The sequence below is a fragment of the Gopherus evgoodei genome, chromosome 10 (genome assembly GCF_007399415.2).
Source record: "Gopherus evgoodei ecotype Sinaloan lineage chromosome 10, rGopEvg1_v1.p, whole genome shotgun sequence".
NCBI lineage: Eukaryota > Metazoa > Chordata > Testudines > Testudinidae > Gopherus > Gopherus evgoodei.
The window spans coordinates 63,940,025-63,958,023 of NC_044331.1; the positions used below are offsets into that span (position 1 = coordinate 63,940,025).

At 40.9% G+C, this 17,999-nt stretch overlaps 1 protein-coding gene across 5 annotated transcripts in view; it reads left to right on the forward strand.

Annotated features, from left to right (window-relative positions):
- PARN (poly(A)-specific ribonuclease) overlaps positions 1-17,999 on the forward strand; it is a 144,442-nt gene that overhangs the window by 66,866 nt on the left and 59,577 nt on the right. For 4 of the 5 annotated variants that reach the window (XR_004002260.1, XM_030577215.1, XM_030577216.1 and 1 more), the window contains one exon: positions 10,720-10,794. The exons of the other annotated variant lie outside the window; for it this stretch is intronic. Coding sequence is in view for 3 of the 4 variants with exons in the window: in XM_030577215.1 (XP_030433075.1) it covers positions 10,720-10,794 (75 nt within the window). In the remaining variant the exon portion in view is untranslated. The remainder of the gene's footprint in view (positions 1-10,719; positions 10,795-17,999) is intronic. 5 annotated transcript variants of the gene reach the window in all.

Sequence of the window (17,999 nt, forward strand, 5' to 3'; positions counted from 1 at the left end):
CATCCAATTCTGTGCCCTCCCACCCCCTTCCTTGTCCCTCTTCAGGGACCCTCTCACAAGCAACTTCTAATTCAAGAAGTGCAGTCCCTCCTCTTGGTGGGGGCAGTGGAGAAGGTTCCTCAGGAGCTACGGGGCGGTGGGGTTTACTGCTGGTATTTCCTCATACTGAAGCCCAATGGGGGTCTCAGACCTATGTTGGACCTGCAGCAGCTTAACAGATTTGTAAAGAAACTTGAGTTTTGCATAGTCTCGCTAACCTCCATTATCCCCTCACTGGATCCAGGAGATTGGTACGCCACCCTCAACTTGAAGGACGCGTATTTTCACATCGCAGTAGTCCCCACATCACAGATGCTACCTCAGATTCATGATGAGCAGCGGCGACTATGTTTACTGTCTTCCCGTTCAGACTGTTGACAGCTCCCTGATTATTCACAGAATGCATGGCAGTTGTTGTGGCATTCCTGCGTAGGCACCAGATATAGGTTTTTCCTTACCCCGATGACTGGCTGATCAAGGGCCGCTGAAGAGCCCAAGTGGAGGGTCAGGTCGAATTTGTAAGAAGGACCTTCCTCAAATTAGGTCTCCTGCTAAATGAGGCTACAGCTACTGTCCCCGGTGCAGAGAATAGAGTTTATAGGCTCAGTCCTAGACTCAACTCAAGATAGTGTACCTCCTGGAAGCCAGGTATTGCTTACTAGGGGACATCGTATGGGGCCTCAGTTTCCCATGACCACCGCAAGGAACTGCATAAAGGTGCTGGTACACAGGGCTGCGTGCACTTATGTGGTACAGCACGCCAGACTCAGACTGCAGCCACTCCAGTCTTGGCTGGTGTTGGTGTATCGGCCAGCCCAAGACGCTCTGGATAGCATCCTAACCCTGCCTTGCCTGGTGTTGGACTCTCTCCTATGGTGTCTCAACCTTTGAGTGGTTTGTGCAGGAGTGCCTTTTGCCAGCTCTCAGCCCTCTTTCTCATTGGTGACGGACACCTCATATCTGGGTTGGGGAGCTCATCTAGGGGACTGAAGATCTTTGGTCTCAGGTGGACCTTGCTCTGCACATCAATGTCAAAGAGCTGAAAGTGGTGTGCCTGGCATGCCATGCTTTCAAAACCCACATAGCAGGCAGATGCATCTCAGCCCTCATGGACAACACCTCTGTGATGTTCTATATCAACAAACGGGTGCATGCTCCTCTCCCCTGTGTCGGGAAGCTCGCACGCTGTGGGACTTCTGCGTAGAGCACTTGATCCACCTGCAGGCGTCATACCTCCCAGGAGTGCAGAACAGTCTCGGTTAGACCTTCCACAGCCACGAGTGGTCCCTTCGGCTGGATGTGATGAGCTCAGTCTTTTGCCTCTGGGGGTCTCCCAGATAGACCTGTTCACCACTCGTGGCAACAGGAAATGTCAGCTATTCTGCTCCCTCATGAGTCAGTCCCGGGTCCATTGTGGATGCCTTTCTATTCCTGTGGGGAGGCAGCCTGCTCTATGCTTTTCCACCAATTCTGCTTGTCCACAAGGTGCTCCTCAAGATCCGCAGGGGACTGGGCCCAAGTCATACTGATAGTGCCGGCGTGGCCGTGACAGCACTGGTTCACATTGCTCCTGGGAACGTCCTTAGTGATACTGCTCGCTTTACTGCTGGTCCCAGATCTGATCACACAGGAGAGTGGCTGATTCCAGCACTCGAATCTAGAGTCACTCCACCTTATGGTCTGGATGCTCCCTAGCTAAACATTGCAGAGCTGTCCTGCTTGGATCAACTCAGACAAGTCGTCTTTAGTAGTAGAAAGCCCTCCACCAGGGCAACGTGCCTTGCCAAGTGGAAATGGTTCTCTATCTGGGCAGAGCAATGCAGTCAGTCGCCATTGCTCACCCCCATACTGTTCATATTGGACTATCTCCTTCACCTAAAACAACAAAACCTGTCCTTGTCATCAATAAGGGACCACTTAGCCTCCATTTCCACCTTCCATCTGGGCACGGACGGCTTCTTGGTCTTCACGCATCCTCTAGTCCTTCATTTTCTCAAGGCCTGGACAGGTTCTTTCTGCGGACACATCAGCCTGTCCCTGAATGAGACCTTCATCTAGTGCTCTCCAGACTTACGGGCCCTCCATTTGAACCACTGGTGACGTGTTCCCTGATCTCTCTCTCTCTCTCTCTCTCTCTCTCTCTCTCTCGTACAAGGTCGCGACCTTGTACGAGAGAGAGAGAGATCAGGGAACAATTACCTCCGCTAAATGGGTATCAGAGCTCAGGGCCCTCACGTCCGAGGCCCCTTACACAGTTTTTCATAAGGACAAGGTCCAATTCAGACCTCACCCGGTCTTTCTCCCTAAGGTTGTCTCCCAGTTTCACGTGGGCCAGGACATCTTCCTCCCAGTGTTTTATCTCAAGCCACACTCCTTCAGTATGAAGCACAGGCTGCACTCTCGAAGTACGTAGGGCCCTAGCCTTCTACATAGAGAGGACTAAGTCGTTCTGGCAGTCCATCCAACTCTTTGTGGCTGTGGTGGACAGAATGAAAGGTCTCCCTGTCTCTTCTCAACGCATCTCGTCGTGTATCACATCCTGTTTCGGGAGTATTACAGCCTGGCGAGGGTGCCCGCCCCACCGATTACCACCCACTCTACCAGGGCCCGTGCCTCCTTGGCGGTGTTCCTGGCACAAGTCCCCACCCAGGAAATTTGCAGGGTGGCTACGTGGTCCTTGACGTGTACATTGACTACGCAGTTACACAACAGACCAGAGATGATGTGGCCTTTGGACGTGCTGTGCTCCAATCAGTGCATGATTCCGACCCCACCTCCTGAGCTTTGCTTGTGAGTCATTTGGTTGAAATGGACATGAGTAATCACTCGAAGAAAAAATGGTTACTCACTTTCTCATAATTGTTACTGTTTGAGATGAGGTGTTCATGTCCATTCCAATGCCTCCTGTCAGAATAGCTGGCAAGAAGGAACTGAGCAGGTGGAGGTCAGCAAGGCCCTATATTGGGCGCCATGAAGGTGCTGCTCTAGGGGGCATGCAGGCCGACCTTACGGACGCTGCTGAGGGAAAAATCTTCCGGCTGGCATGCATGTGGCGAGCACGCACCTGGTTGGAATGGACATGAACAACACATCTCGAAGAACAACAATTACGAGAAAGTAACTGTTTTTTACTGAACAGGTTAGTAACCTCCTCATCTTTGTTCCTGGAAGTATACATGTTTCCATTTAACCATATTAAAACGTGTATTGTTTGCTTCTGCTCAGCTTACCAAGTGGTCTAGATTGCTCTGTATCACTGACCAATCCTCTTCAGTATTTACCACTCCTCCTGTTTTTGTTGTCGTGATTTTAACATGTTTCATGCTGCATTTTTTTAACGAGTTTTCTTGCCCTGGCTAAATGAGATATTTAAAACTTTCATAACAAGTGCTGGTCAGAACTAAAGAAATCTTGGCACAGGATTGTGAAATCCCTTAAAACGTTATTTTTACCTCTTTAAACTCTTGAAATGCTATTAAATATTCAATGTTGTCATTAGATGACAAATGTGATAGTACTTAACCAAGATTTTATGCTAAATTCGTAGCCTTTGTTTAGTCCTTGCTAATTATAGGTAACTTAGACTCAAAGTATTGTCAAACTATTACCAAACTTTTTTTTTTAAATTCACCATAATGAATGAGTTAGACTTAATCAGACTCAACATAGCATTTTGATAGTGCAAGAGTATCGTTTAGTTGGGGAGGAAAAGTGGATGCTAATCTGTTTTCATTGTCTAAGCTTGATGATGTTCAAAATGTGAAATGCACAAACACTGGATTTTTTAAAATTCAGTTTTAATAATTCAGATGGTACATAGATAAGATTTTGACTTCTTAAAGTCACTTTAAACCAATATTTGAAACATATATTGAAAAATCCTATTTACGCCAGCACACCTAGACTTCATATTCCACATTGCTTGGTTGTAACACCTGTTGCTTGAGCATTTGTCTTCAAGGTTTACTAATTATGATAGTGTTTCAATGTCTGTCATAAAATTAATATTTAATCTAGCTTTATAAGTTTGCATTTTAAAAATAAAAATGGTATTTTAAGGTGAACTACCCAGCCTCTTTTTTTTTTTCTCCCCCCCCCCCCCCAAATGCTTCTAGTATAGTAATATGTACCAAATACCTCCCATATACTCTGGAGGAATTCAGCATGTATTAAAGAAATTTTAGGAAAGGTTATACGGGTCACCATGAAAGTTTTCCATTCTGTTTCTGCTCTGAGCATTTCTGGCCTTTCCATTCCCAACTGAAGATAGATTTCTTGACCACCTCCTCTAGCTGTTCTTGCTGTCTTTGCACTCTGTCCTCCAGCCAGAAAGTTGAAATGTATAGTTTCTATTAACTGTTCTCAGTTACGTTAGCCGGCAACTGCTGTACAAGTACCTGCACTAACCCACTGCTCACAAGATAAAGACTTAAACTGTTTCCACTGTCCTGGGAGCAGGTGTCCAGAAGTTGCTTGCAGCTTCAGGGTGGCCTATATAGTACTCAGCCAATCTTTAATATGAAAACAGGGAGAGTCTTAACATATCCTTCCATAGATCTTGTTTGAATAATGTATAATTCACTTCGGCCAGGGGTCCCCAAAGCGGTGCCTGCAGGTGCCATGGCGCTTGCAGGGGCATCTAAATGCGCCATCCTGGCCGGCGGTGGAGCATCCACCGAAATGCCACCTAATTTCTGCAGCGTTTCAGCAGCAACGCCTCTCAATGACATCACTTGGCGGCAGCAAGTGACGTCATCGAGAGGCACCACCGCTGAAATTCGGCGGCATTTCCGCGGATGCTCCACCGCTGCCCCATCCTTCGTCTGGCGCCTGCCAGGCGAAAAGGTTGGGACCACTGACTTAGGCATTATAGTGCAATGTTCTGTCCAAAAAGATGATTCCCATATTTTGGGTTGTGTCACTATTTTAATTTAAGGAAAATAAATTTAAAAACTAAAATATTGAGACCAAATATTAACATGGTAACTTTTCCTCAGAAATGGCAGATTTAAGTTTCCTCTCCTGACATTTGAATAAAATAAATTTTAATAACACTTAAAAGTTAAGCTGTAAACTTTTTAATGGGGGAAAAAAATCTGTTTGACAACTTGTGACCTTGTAGGCTAGGCTAAAATGTCACGTCTTAGATTGTAGAGAACAGTTGGCCTGTATTAGATGTCTCAAAACTGAGAACTCTTCCTGGCTCAACCCTCTCCTGCTAGTGTTTTGTACTCTAGTGAATGTCAAATATTTGGCTTGGTATTGCAATATGTAAGTTGGCATCCAGCTGTGTTTTTTGCTAAATACTGTACTTGCAGCACAGCTGTCTATTTTTCAGACATCTATTATCCTTTCGCCATACTCATGAAATATACAATATTTATAAAATTTATTGAGAATGCTTACCAGATGTGCTGGATGACCTAGCTTACTATTCTCTCCTGCTTCTGTGAGCCTATTTCTCATCAGTTAACATACTCTTAATCAAAGGTCAGCTTAAATATGAGCAAACTTATTTTGCATGGACTCTTTGATCAGCATGAGGAATTGCAAAACAATTCCTTTTGAGGTTCACGCACTTTGGATTGCAGGTTTTTATGTTCATGCCTCAAAATAATATTTAACCTAGTATCTCTTAACATCCCTTGTACTGATGGATTAAAAATGATGAAATGAACAAGTATCAAGGAAAACAAGTACCGGTTGGGTCAGAATCCAGTAACGAAGGGTAGAATTGTGGAGTGGCAAATGCAAGTAAACTTGAAATATGCGACATGACCGTACAACTGGATGCCAATGAAATAAGTTAATATGGATTCATCATAATTAAATCAAACTGAAAAAAAATACTGCATGACATCAGTACAGTAAACTGTTTTAAGATATGTTTGGAGCAGGGTTAAAGTGGCCAGGAAAAGGTTTCTTCTGGCTAGTGTGAGGTTAACAGATCATTACCAGATGCATATTGTGGACTCCTCTCTACTCTTTTTTTGCCTGACTCTGAATTCTTATACTCAAAGAACTGTTATGCCACCTGCAAAAGCTAGTAGCATAATTCTCCCCACTGTACTGAATCTCTTCCCCATGGGAGGGCAGGAATCCACATTCCTAAAACATTGTAGACTGTTAGAATAATGGAGAAGATTGAACCTCTTGAAATGCAATGTAGTATAAACATAATTTCAGAGAACTTGTGCTTAAGTGATAAACTTCATTTACAGGATGATTGAACTTTCTGTTACGGAAGTCCTGAACTAGAAACAGTTATTCAGTTTGGGGCTGTCAGAAACCATATTGAATCAATTATATTTCTTGGGGGTCTTCAGATTTATTGTAATTTACATCCTGAACACCTGACCCACTCAGAGGTACAGTTCTTTAGTTTGCAAGTTAAGTATAAAAAGCTCAGGATGTTTAATCATAGCAAAAAAGAGTATCACTTTATTATCTGATTAAGCTTCAAAAAGCATTCTGTAACCTATCTGAATAGGATGGAAAGCGAAAATTATTAAACTAACTTACACTTGGAATGAGAGTTTATATGAGTAATGATCTGAGAAGATCTTTAATTTGTGGTTGAGATTTAATTGAGACAGACTTTGTCTGGGCATGCTATATTTTGCTGTTTCTAGTCACATGCCTCAAGACCTACTTTGGAATTGGATTTGTAGTAGTAAATTGAGCTAGGCTGGCAGAAGCACTCTTTTATGGTAGTATAAACTGTGTCTACAGTAGGAGGGTTTGCTGGTATAGCTATGCCAGTAAAAATTTTTCTAGGGTAGAAATGGCCTTAAACAACCTTCAGGTTCAGGTCTATGGTTTTGGACAAAGTCAATTACACAAAGGTATTTCTACTCAGAACTGTTTGTCTAGTCTGCAAGGCTTTCTTACCCCTCCTTTGGGACAGCACTACCAAGTTCTTAACAGAGACAACGTGATAGCGATGCATTATATAAACAGAGGAGTGGAAGATATTCCCCCTTATATCATGAAGCAGTTTATTTTGTGAGAATGGTACATTCTTTATTAAATCAACCCAATAGCTCTTTATTTCACCTGGGATTTTAATGTGCTGCTGCTTTTGTTTTTAATGGACCCTTCTTTTGAATCTTTCATCATATTTGCTATATCATCTCTCTGTAGGCAACATTTTTAGTGGCTATCACTTTAGCTCACAATGAATGAGAAACAGGCTTTGGTGATGGCCCCCTGCCCTATGTGCTGTATTCCATAAGGACAGAGTTATAATTAGGCTGTACCTGTAGCTTTTACCAAAAAAATTCAGATGATCTTTTAGTTTATACATCTGCCAGTATTTTTCCCAAGCTGCTTGGCTCTCCCACAGACACTAAGTTTTATATACACAAATAAGAGGACAAGGCTCTAATAACATTATTTAAAACAGTCATTCTGAAACTCTTGCAGGGTTGTGGTAGCTTTTGCTAATAAATCCAAGGAATGGATGCCACCTAGACACTCTCAAAGTAGGTTTCAGATTGTATTTAAGTTTCTTACATATTGAGCAAAGTAATCCTCCCTTTTCAAGCTAGTGCAGGTACTCTTATGGCTCATTTTAGGGGAATCTCTATTTCTGAGAAGTAGAACAATTACACTGCTCTACAGCCAAAATGCTTCTGAAATAAATGTAGTCCAACTTTACTAATTCTGGGTCACTGAGAATGAAAATGATGCTTAAAATTGTTGATTGGCTCTAGTTTTCAAGATATGCTATTGGGTCAGTATATACGACCCTAGACTTGGGAATAGCGAAGAATAAGTGAGTTATAAAGGGAAGGGATCTCAATTTAAACCAGAAATGACTAAAATACATCTTTGACTGGATCTATGAATAAATCTATGACTGGGTTTGGACAGTACTTGCGTTTTAGGCAAAACAATGAATGATGCAATCTGAAGCTGGTATTGTGTCATACATGATATGAATTGTATCATGTTATTCCTAGAAGTCATGGATGATGCAATCATAACGAAGCTTACGTCACTCTGCTGAACAAATTACCCTATATCAGCTCTAGAAATCATACAGTGTCGTGCTCTCATTTGTCAGTGTTTGATTTTGCAAAGGGACACATTTCTGTTTAGCCAAAGTGAGCAGAGATGCCTCGTACTTGTGTGAACAGTGCAGATAACTTCTGCTATGTTTGTGGTGAAGTGACTTTTGCATCCCAAAAGCGCAGTATAACCACTATGGTTAAGAAAGCCTATCCCCTTTATTTTGGGTGCAAAATTGGAGATCAGGGCAAGAGGTGGGCCCCACACATATGCTGCCACACTTGTGCAACAAATCTTCGTCAGTGGTTGAACAGGAAAAGGAAATCTATGCCTTTTGCAGTACCAATGATTTGGAGAGAGCCAACAGATCATACCAGCAATTGTTACTTCTGCATGGTGCCTCCAGTTGGGAAAGGTGTGTCAAAGAAGAAAAACTGGACTGTGCATTATCCAAACATTGCATCCGCTATATGCCAGTACCCTACGGAGAAGGACTGCCTGTTCCTGGTGCACCAGAATCATTCTCACTTGAGTCAGACGAGGAAGGGGATGAAACTTCTGGTCCTGAACCATCAGTGTCACAGGACCCACATTTTCTCCCATCCTCCTCCTCTGAACCACACCTCATAACACGAGGTGAACTGAATGACCTTGTCAGGGATTTGGAACTACCCAAGAGTAAGGCAGAGCTGTTGGGCTGCAGACTACAGCAGTGGAATCTCCTGACAGGTGATGTTAGGGTTGCCATGTTCCGTGACCGTCAAAAGGATCTTGTCCCATTCTTCTTCATGGAAGGTGATCTTGTAGCCTGCAACAACATCGATGGTGTGATGGCAGCCCTCAACATCGTTCACGATCCAGATGAGTGGAGACTGTTCATTGATTCATCGAAGATTAGTCTTAAAGCTGTTTTGCAGCATAATGGCAATGTTTTGCCATCAATTCCAGTTGGTCATGCAGTCCATATGAAGGAAACCTATGACAACATGAAACAACTTTTGAGATGCATAAACTATGACCAACATCAGTGGCAGCTTTGTGGCGATTTGAAGGTTGTTGCTCTCTTGCTTGGTCTGCAGAGTGGATACACAAAGTACTGCTGTTTTCTCTGCGAATGGGATAGTCGTGCAAGAGATTCCCACTACATCAGGAAAGGTTGGCCACTGCAACAGTCATTGGAGCCTGGGAGGAAAAGTGTTCAGCATCCACCACTTGTTGAATCAAGGAAGATTTTGTTACTATCCTTACACATCAAGCTGGGTCTGATGAAATACTTTGTCAAGGCCTTTGACAAAACACAAGCAGCTTTCAAGTACCTCCATGGAAAATTTCCAAGGTTAAGTGAAGCTAAGATAAAGGAAGGTGTCTTTGTTGGTCCTCAGATTCGTGAACAACTTCGAGATGATACATTTGACCATGCACTGCGTGGCAAGGAAAAGACAACATGGAAAGCCTACCAGTTAGTGGCAATAAATTTTCTAGGAAACAACAAGGCGGACAACTACAGGTTTTGGTGGAAAACCTCCTCAAGTCATACAAAAGCCTTGGTTGCAACATTTCACTAAAGATACGTTTTTTGCACTCTCATCTAGATTTTTTTCCACCGAACTTCGGAGCAGTGAGGGACGAGCACGGCGAGCGATTTCACCAGGACATTGAAACAATGGAGAAACGCTATCAGGGCAAATGGAGCCCGTCAATGCTTGCAGACTATTGCTGGACAGTGACAAGAGATGCTCCATTTAATGAATACAAGAGACAAGCCAAGAAGCGCCGAGTAGACACTGAATAGGACTAAACTATGTACATAATAGTTTTTTCTTTTGTTTCATAATTTTTATTTATATAACCCTTTTGCTGATTTTTAAAGTGTTACATAAACAGGACAGGTGAAATATTATCATGTAAAGCAACCATAAACACATGAAAAGACCTAGGTTTACAATTAATAATTAAAACTCTACTATCTACACAATATACATAGACATAAAATGTAAAAACTTAAATATCTTAGAAACAGTAGCCAATCAGTTGTTTTAATTGTCATATTTGAATTCAGCACATCAAAATACATAATAAATAGCACATTTTATCTCTGAAGCAGACGACTTTCTCAAAAATTGTAGACCAGTGTTACTTACAGTTTTACTCATGTATTTGCCAGTCATTACTCCATTGTAGGAGCTTCTAGATCAGATTAGGCAGGTCTGTCTTAGTTTTTTAGATAGGAGTCTTATCACCCAGCTCCTTGAGTTAACTGCTGGTCAGCCATTGATAGGTGGACAAATGCTTGCAGAGGTTACCTAACTTACAGTAAGTGGAGTGCTTTAGAAATGCTTTTGTCCACGTGGATACTATGACCCACCTTCCTTCCCCACTTGTAACTGAGTCTTCTATCTGAATGCCTATATTGCTGAAGGAGATGCGTGGAGGTTGAGGATGCTCAGTGCTTCATGTCCACTCATGGTTTAAAAGATTTTGGGCTCATGTATGTGAGGTGTACGTATTACAGTAAGATCCAGGTGGACATAATCATCTCAGGCTCTAGTTACTACAAGGCAAGTGGTTTTATCCATCCCATGGCACATCAGTACATGGAATGACCCTGTTAGATTGTGGGAAATGTCATAACTGTTGTGATGATTCTTGTTTTATCTGCGTTTTTAGGTAACATTCTGGTATCTTGGATTGATGATACATCAGCATTTGTGTCACTTAGTCAGCCAGAACAAGTACAAATAGGTAAGTGTTATTGGAATCACCTCATTGTAAGGTTTGCCTGTTGGCACAATAAACAGACATTGAAAGGGTGGCTACTGTGTCTTCTAAAATTCCTCAGTCCATAATTTCCTTCTAGATGGAAAATAGTAGGAATTTCATTTGCCACTGTTTCTCTTAATAAATTGCTGTCACTTTGTATCTACCATTTATCTTTATGTATGAGTATCACTGAAATAACAGCAATACAAACAGGTATGGGAATTTTGTTGAGCTGTTAGAGCCAGTTGAGGTAGACAGAAATTCAGAACTCATTTGTTCTCCTGCCTGCTTTGCTTCCTGCGCATCATAAAAGAAGCCAGCAGAATGGGTAGGTTCCAAGGGGCAAAGAACTGTGAAGTCAAGCAGTATTATGCAGAGGATCACCAGGTTGTTGTAGCCCCAGTGCAGGTGTTGGGTTTATAGGCTTCACTGCAACTAGTTGAGTAGTTCTTATAGTAAAACTTACTGAAACTCCATGTTTTCCCTATCCACATTGCTATCTGCATATCATAGAACTGGAAGGGACCTCGAGAGGTCATCTAGTCCAGTCCCCTGCACTTGTGGCAGGACTCAGTATCTAGACGATTCCTGATAGGTGTTTGTTTAACCTGCTCTTAAAAATCTCCAATGATGGAGATTCCGCAGCCTCCCTAGACAATTTATTCCAGTGTGTAACCATCCTAACAGTTGGGAAGTTTTTCCTAATGTCCAACCTAAACCTCCCTTGCTGCAATTTAAGCCCATTGCTTCTGATCCTATCCTCAGAGGTTAAGAAGAACAATTTTTCTTCCTCTTCCTTGTAACAACTTTTTACATACTTCAAAAATTGCTGTTGTGTCCCTTGTCATCTTTTCCAAACTAAACAAACCCAATTCCCTGGCTCAGTTTCTTTTCTTCTCCTCTTTCTCTCCCCTGCCTCACTAAGCCTACCAAATGATAGTCTCTGTAGAGCAAAATTGTGAGGGTTTTCACTAGATGTCTGTGTCCCCAACTACCTTAAGGTGTGACACATCTTCTTAGATTTGTTTCATGATCTACCAAAGGCATCAGCAGTACAGAGTACCCTTCTGTCTTTATTGTAGAAGAGGACTAAAACATTTTAGGAAAGATGAAAATTAGTTTTTACTTAATTTGGGCTGCCAGTGTTTGAACATTCACATGCTTAAAACATGATTCTGTCTATGTTCCATCTCTGCTTGAGTGCTTGTGTAAAGTCCACTTTCTAGCAAACTTAAGATGCCCATGCTTAGCTCTTCCTTATCATACTAAATACTTAGTGAGCTTTGCCAACCTGCTCATTATTGCTGACTTTTCTTGGTGCCAAAGAGTTGATTGGCTTATTACCAAAACCAAGTTTTGCAAAGGCTTTTTCTCATCAGTAGCTTGTTCAAGAAAACATCCAGTGATCTTAAGGCAAGAACACAAAGGCTTGTACAGCTGAATAGGTAGAAATATGCCTAAATATTTCAGATGGCAAACTTCATTCACTTTAAATCAAATTCAGATATTAAAACTAACTTTCTCTAATAGTATAATTGTATTATGGTAGTTGATTGAGATATTACAAACAGAACCCTTTGTGTTATGCAATTTGTAGCACTGTTCAGAAATGCTATGCGACAGTCATAGCCTAATATCATGGGTTGTTTTCCCTTTTGACAATCATTCAGAGAACTCACCAACTCACCTGTGGAGTAAATCCATGAGGTCTATTGAAAGAGATGAGGGGAGGTATCCATGGTCACAAATCTCCAGACAGTAGAGTTGTTGAATGCATTTTTCTCTGAGTAGTTTAATTCTGACACAGAAAATAGAAAACAGACTCCTAATCCTATTGGACAGAATACTTTTTATATTTAATGTTTAAACATTGTAACCTTACTTAATCCTCATGCCAATTTCATACTGATAAGTAGTTAATGACCTTCTTTAAAACACTGACCTCTGGAAACACACAAGGTCCAATAAGGAAATTATTGCTCGCTATGGGAAGTGGAACGAGAGCACTGTTTACTTACAAAAGGTTTAAAAAAAAAATAGACATTTTCAGAAAATAAAGTGGCTAAATAAGTGGCTCATTCTTGAGTAAATTTAAGAAATTGACTGCATATACATAAGTACTGCACTTAGGAAGGAAAAATCAGATGGACAACTACAAAAATGGGGAATAACTGGTAGGTGGTAGTACTACTGAAAAGGACCTGTGGTTATAGTAGATCACAAATTGAATGAGTCATCAGTGATAGGTCAGGTTTTCCAAACCTTTTACGAGGAAAGGTTAAACTGGGTATGTTCAGTCTTGAGAAAAGAAGACAGTGCTGGGACCTGATAAGCCTTCAAATATGTTAATAGCTTTTATAAACAGGATTGTGATCTGTTCTGTCCGTTGAAGGTAGGATAAGAAGTAATGGGTTTAATCTGCAGCTGGGGAAGTTTTAGGTTTGATATTGGGAAAAACTTAACTATAAGGTTAGTTAAATGCTGGATTATGTTACGAAGGGAGGTTGTGGAATCCCCATCATTGGAGATTTTAAAGAACAGGTTGGACAAAGACCCATCAGGGATGGTCTAGGTATACTTAGTCCTTCCTCAGTTCAGTGCCATAGGCTAGATTAGCTCTTAAGATCCCCTCTAGCCCTACATTTGTGATTCTGTGTAATGTCCAGGAGCCATACCAACACCCAACCCTGCCCCAAAATTTAGCCCAGTAAGGTCCACACGGATCCTCTTAAAATGTTAATATGAGCCATTCTCTGTTACTTGTAAATTATATTAGTGAAACAACCAACAGAACACACAGTTGGAAAGGGAGGAGAGATATAACATGATTCAGGAGAAGCAGGAAGCGGATTACTTTCTCTTTGCAGAGCTCTGTAATGCATGTGACTTCCAGTTTGGTGCCTGTGACAGGAATTGTCAAATGTGGGCCCCCCCCCATAAGGCCAACAGGCTGCCTTCATTGCTATCAATCCCCCAGCAGTGTCTTAAAGATATGTAAGTAATTCAATTGAATTACGTGCATTCTTTGAGTATTTCAAACTTGGACATCAGGGAGAGGCTCCCCAACTAATTGTGTGCCTGCAAATTCTGCACAATAGTTTGAAAACTAATTTGTGTACTCTTATTTGCTTTTAAAAGCTGTACAGCATAACCCTAAAGAGTGTAGATTAGATTATGTGTAATAAGCTTACAATTACAAAGAGCAGTAATACACTTGCACTTAAAGTTCATGACTTGTGTATATGTCACAGACGAAATGCACCGATGAAAACTCCTTTCTGCTGGATTTGATAGTGGCTTTATGAACTACAGGTGTTCTTATAAAAATTCCAGTCTCTTAATGCTAGATGCTGCCAGTAGGTGCCATTAAGTCAAGATATTCAGAATGTAGCTAGGGGAACAAAGTACGGTTTATTGTTACACCAATTGTGTGTTAGAGATGCAAGTTGGGTGAGATAATATCTTTTATTGGACCAACTTGTGTTGTTGACAGAGACAAGCTTTCGAGCTTACACAGCACTCTTCTGATCATGAAGAGCTCTGTAAGCTCGAAAGCTTATCTCTGTCACCAACTCAGGTTGGTCCAATAAAAGGTATTTCCTGACCCAACTTGTGTCTCTAATGTCCTGGGACCAACATGGCTACAAAAACACTGCTTGTGTATATATAAACTTTAAGTATGTTCTGCAGCAAAATGCAAAGGTGTGAGAGAAAATGTGGACATTGCAAATGAAATTCGTAACTGGCCTATACTCTGTAGACGGTTTTTGATTTTTAAATTTCAAAGTGTGTAAATTGGAGGCTGAGTTACTTGGCACTATAGTGTGACCACATGAGAATTAGATAGCAATCACTATAACACAATGAAAGTTTTCTAACTTGTGTAACTTTACCTTCAGTAGGTTATTTTTTCTATAAGAAGTTACAGAAATATATCACAGATCAATTTCTTTTCTCAGGATAATATCAACAGTTCTTGTCCTCCATACAATCTCTACCAGTGCTTTCAAATACCGTAAATAAGGCAAAGTTTAATTGGCATAATAGAAAATGAATATCATTGTAAAAACATAACCAGGCAAAATTGTGAAATTTATAGGTAGCACCCAATGGATTATTCTTGTGTATGAGATGTGCTGAACCATATTTTGAGACCCGTTTTCAGCTCCTAAACAGACATGATCCCGTACAGGTATAGACATAATCAGACTGAGAAAGAAAGATATTGGTAGCTGGAGGGGAACTGTGTGTGTTGGAGAGGATGGAAAGAGGAGTTTGCAACATAATCATGATGAAGATAATGTAAGGGCTTGTCTGTGTAGTGCAGCAATGCATGCTGCAGGGATGGGATGTCTAAAGCGCACTGTTTAAACTTAGATCATCATTCATGAACTGGTCTCTGTTGGCCTTGCTTGAGTACACTAAAAGTTTCCTGGTGCACTTTAACTTAGATTTGGAGAGGCCTGTATGAAGGAATTACTTCTCTCACAAGCATTGTTCAAAACAGTACCAAGGAGGGAAATTGACTGTCTGCCATACCAGTCATAAGAGCCTCAAGTCCCTTTTTGTTTCTGCTTCTTTAAATCCTTTACCAGTCCATTTTATCTGATTACCATATCCCTTCCCTGTGCTGGACATCTGCCCCACACCTGTGTAATGAGTTGATGTCATAGCCTAACCCCTGTTTCATGTCTTCCCAAACTGTGCCCCCAACTTGCTGTGGGGAAGATGAATAAGCTCTCACCTCACGTTGGTCAGTCTGTGGTGAGGGAAAAAATTCCTTCACAGCCCCCTGTGAAAGGAGCGATTAGCATAATGCCCACAGTAGGTTATGACAAAGCCTGGTATTAAACTACCCGCATGGGCTTTTCCTGCTCTAGCATGGACCTAAATAGTCCCCTTTCTTCCAGTGACTGGGAGGAGGGATGGGGCAGTGTCCCCACGCTGACCTAGTCTGAAGCTGCTGCATCAAGTCGCTCTCTGGCTATCTAGCCTTTAAAGTGGTCACACACCTTTTTCCTATAAGCCAAACAATGGCTCCCACCTCTTATGTGAGGTGAGGTCATTCTGCTTACGTGCCTATAGCAAAAATTAATTTTTGTTCTTTATTGGTAGTTGCACAGTTGCGTAGAGCTCAGTTTGTGACTTGTGGGTAGATGTGAAATTTGACACATCTTGTCTGATCAGTTTTTTTCAGTCGTGTAATTTATCTGATGATAGCAAAAGATTTAATTCAACGCTAGCAACTCAGACTACATGAGTGGTGCCAGTCAGCGTGCACATGATGGAAGAGAAACATCTTGATAAAGGGGCAGATTTTGGTTTCCTGCTTACAAGGGACTATGAATAGCAAACAATTTAATTTTAAAGTACCCTTTAACATGCTTTTGTTAAAGTATTTTCTTTAGTGATATAAGTATAATATGAGCTTAAAAAGTAGTACTTGATTATAACTGATATACACCTTTGTCTTATAAAATCTGAAGAATTTGATTTAGTATTTGGACCTTTGGCTCAAACCATTTTTCGTGTTTATAGAAAATGCTGTGCTACTTGTATGCAGGTTAGATTTTTTTGTCATACATGGGTAGCTTTTTATGGTTGTCTGACATTTTAAAACGAATTTATATTTTTAAATTAAACTATGTATTTGAGCGTTCTTGAAAAGCCTGTTGGTTTCACTTAGTTCACTTGCAGACCTCTCAATTTACAGTGCTCACTTTTAGTATCTGATACCTCTAAATCATCCAAAATGAGGCACATAATCTTCTTAATCTAAAATAATCAGAATAAAAGTATAGCTATTTCAAATTATGGAGAAGTGTGTTCCTTATGACCTAGCACTTTCTTCACTACTGAGACATCTAATAATTCCAATAACATGCTGTGTAATTCGTGATGGAGTTCAAATATGGAACTGAAGTTTATTTAACAAAACTCCCCAAGCAAAAATGAACTAGCTGTAATCTTAAACATCCATATTTTGAGGGAAAACATCTACTAAAGAAAAGAGTCCTGCATGCTAATAAATCCATCTTATTGTTCATCAGTTTTGTATGGAGTATATTTTAAATGACTAAGAATAAACTGTTCATTAAACACAGTTGGAGACTCCACTGTGTAAATCATAACACTAACTTCTTCAACATTCTGGCTAGTACACAGTGTTCTAGAGCATATAATAAATAATGTGTGCCAAGTTTGTCTACTGCCAACATCTGAGTTATAACATTTCTCAGATCTTCATTGACTACATAAGTGTTAAGACTTGTTTCTATGGATTCTTGTCTGGTTTTGGAATTTTTAAAGAATTTTGTCTTCTAACCTGAAAACTAAAGGGTCTTTTGTTTTGTTTCAACCCCCATCAAAATAGTCAGTGAATTTGGAAACGAAATGTCCCTAGCGTTAGTAAAATAACTTCACAAGGAGGATACGCACTGGAAGGTGTTTTAAGTTGGCTCTTTGGGGAAAGTCTGGAGAAAACTGTTTGCTGTTAAAATACCAAGATAGAGCTAGTGTGTTTGGCTGCCGATAGGTAGGTAGGTAGATGATAGATATAGGCAGGAGGGAGAACAGAGAGGAGGCTGCTGAGGTATTATTAGGTTTAACTCTTGCATTCCCTTTTTCCTGCACCTCATCTTAACTCTTTACTGAAGCACAGGCCAGAATTCTGTCTTTTTAGGATTTTCCAGAAAGCATTACACAATTAAACCTCGGGGCTTCTGTATGTAAACTCTGAATGCAGCTCTAAATAACAGTTCCTATAGTAAACAAAATTTAATACACACACAGGTTTTTTGGGGTTTTTTTTGGAATATTTGTAAGTTATCAGTCCTCATACAAATTTCTCTTTGTTACTGTTACATACATGTAAATGCAGAGTTGCAATATAACACCTACGGTTCTGTACTTTAGTACATGCATTCCCCTCTGATTTTCTTAGAGATGATTTCTCCCTTACTGTAGTGTGGTCATATGTAGTGTGTCACCTGCATTCTTCAGAGCTTGAGAAGAATGGCAGCATCTTAAGAGTCGTCTTAGCAAGCAACTCTTGAGGATCCTTACAGTTAGCAGCATTCCAGTCTTTGGGTTAATAGTTGACTGGACTCAGTTGCTGATGAACCACATCTGTAGCCTGTATCCAAACTGACAAAGATCAGCATATAAAAATAGTTTTTCCTTAGATT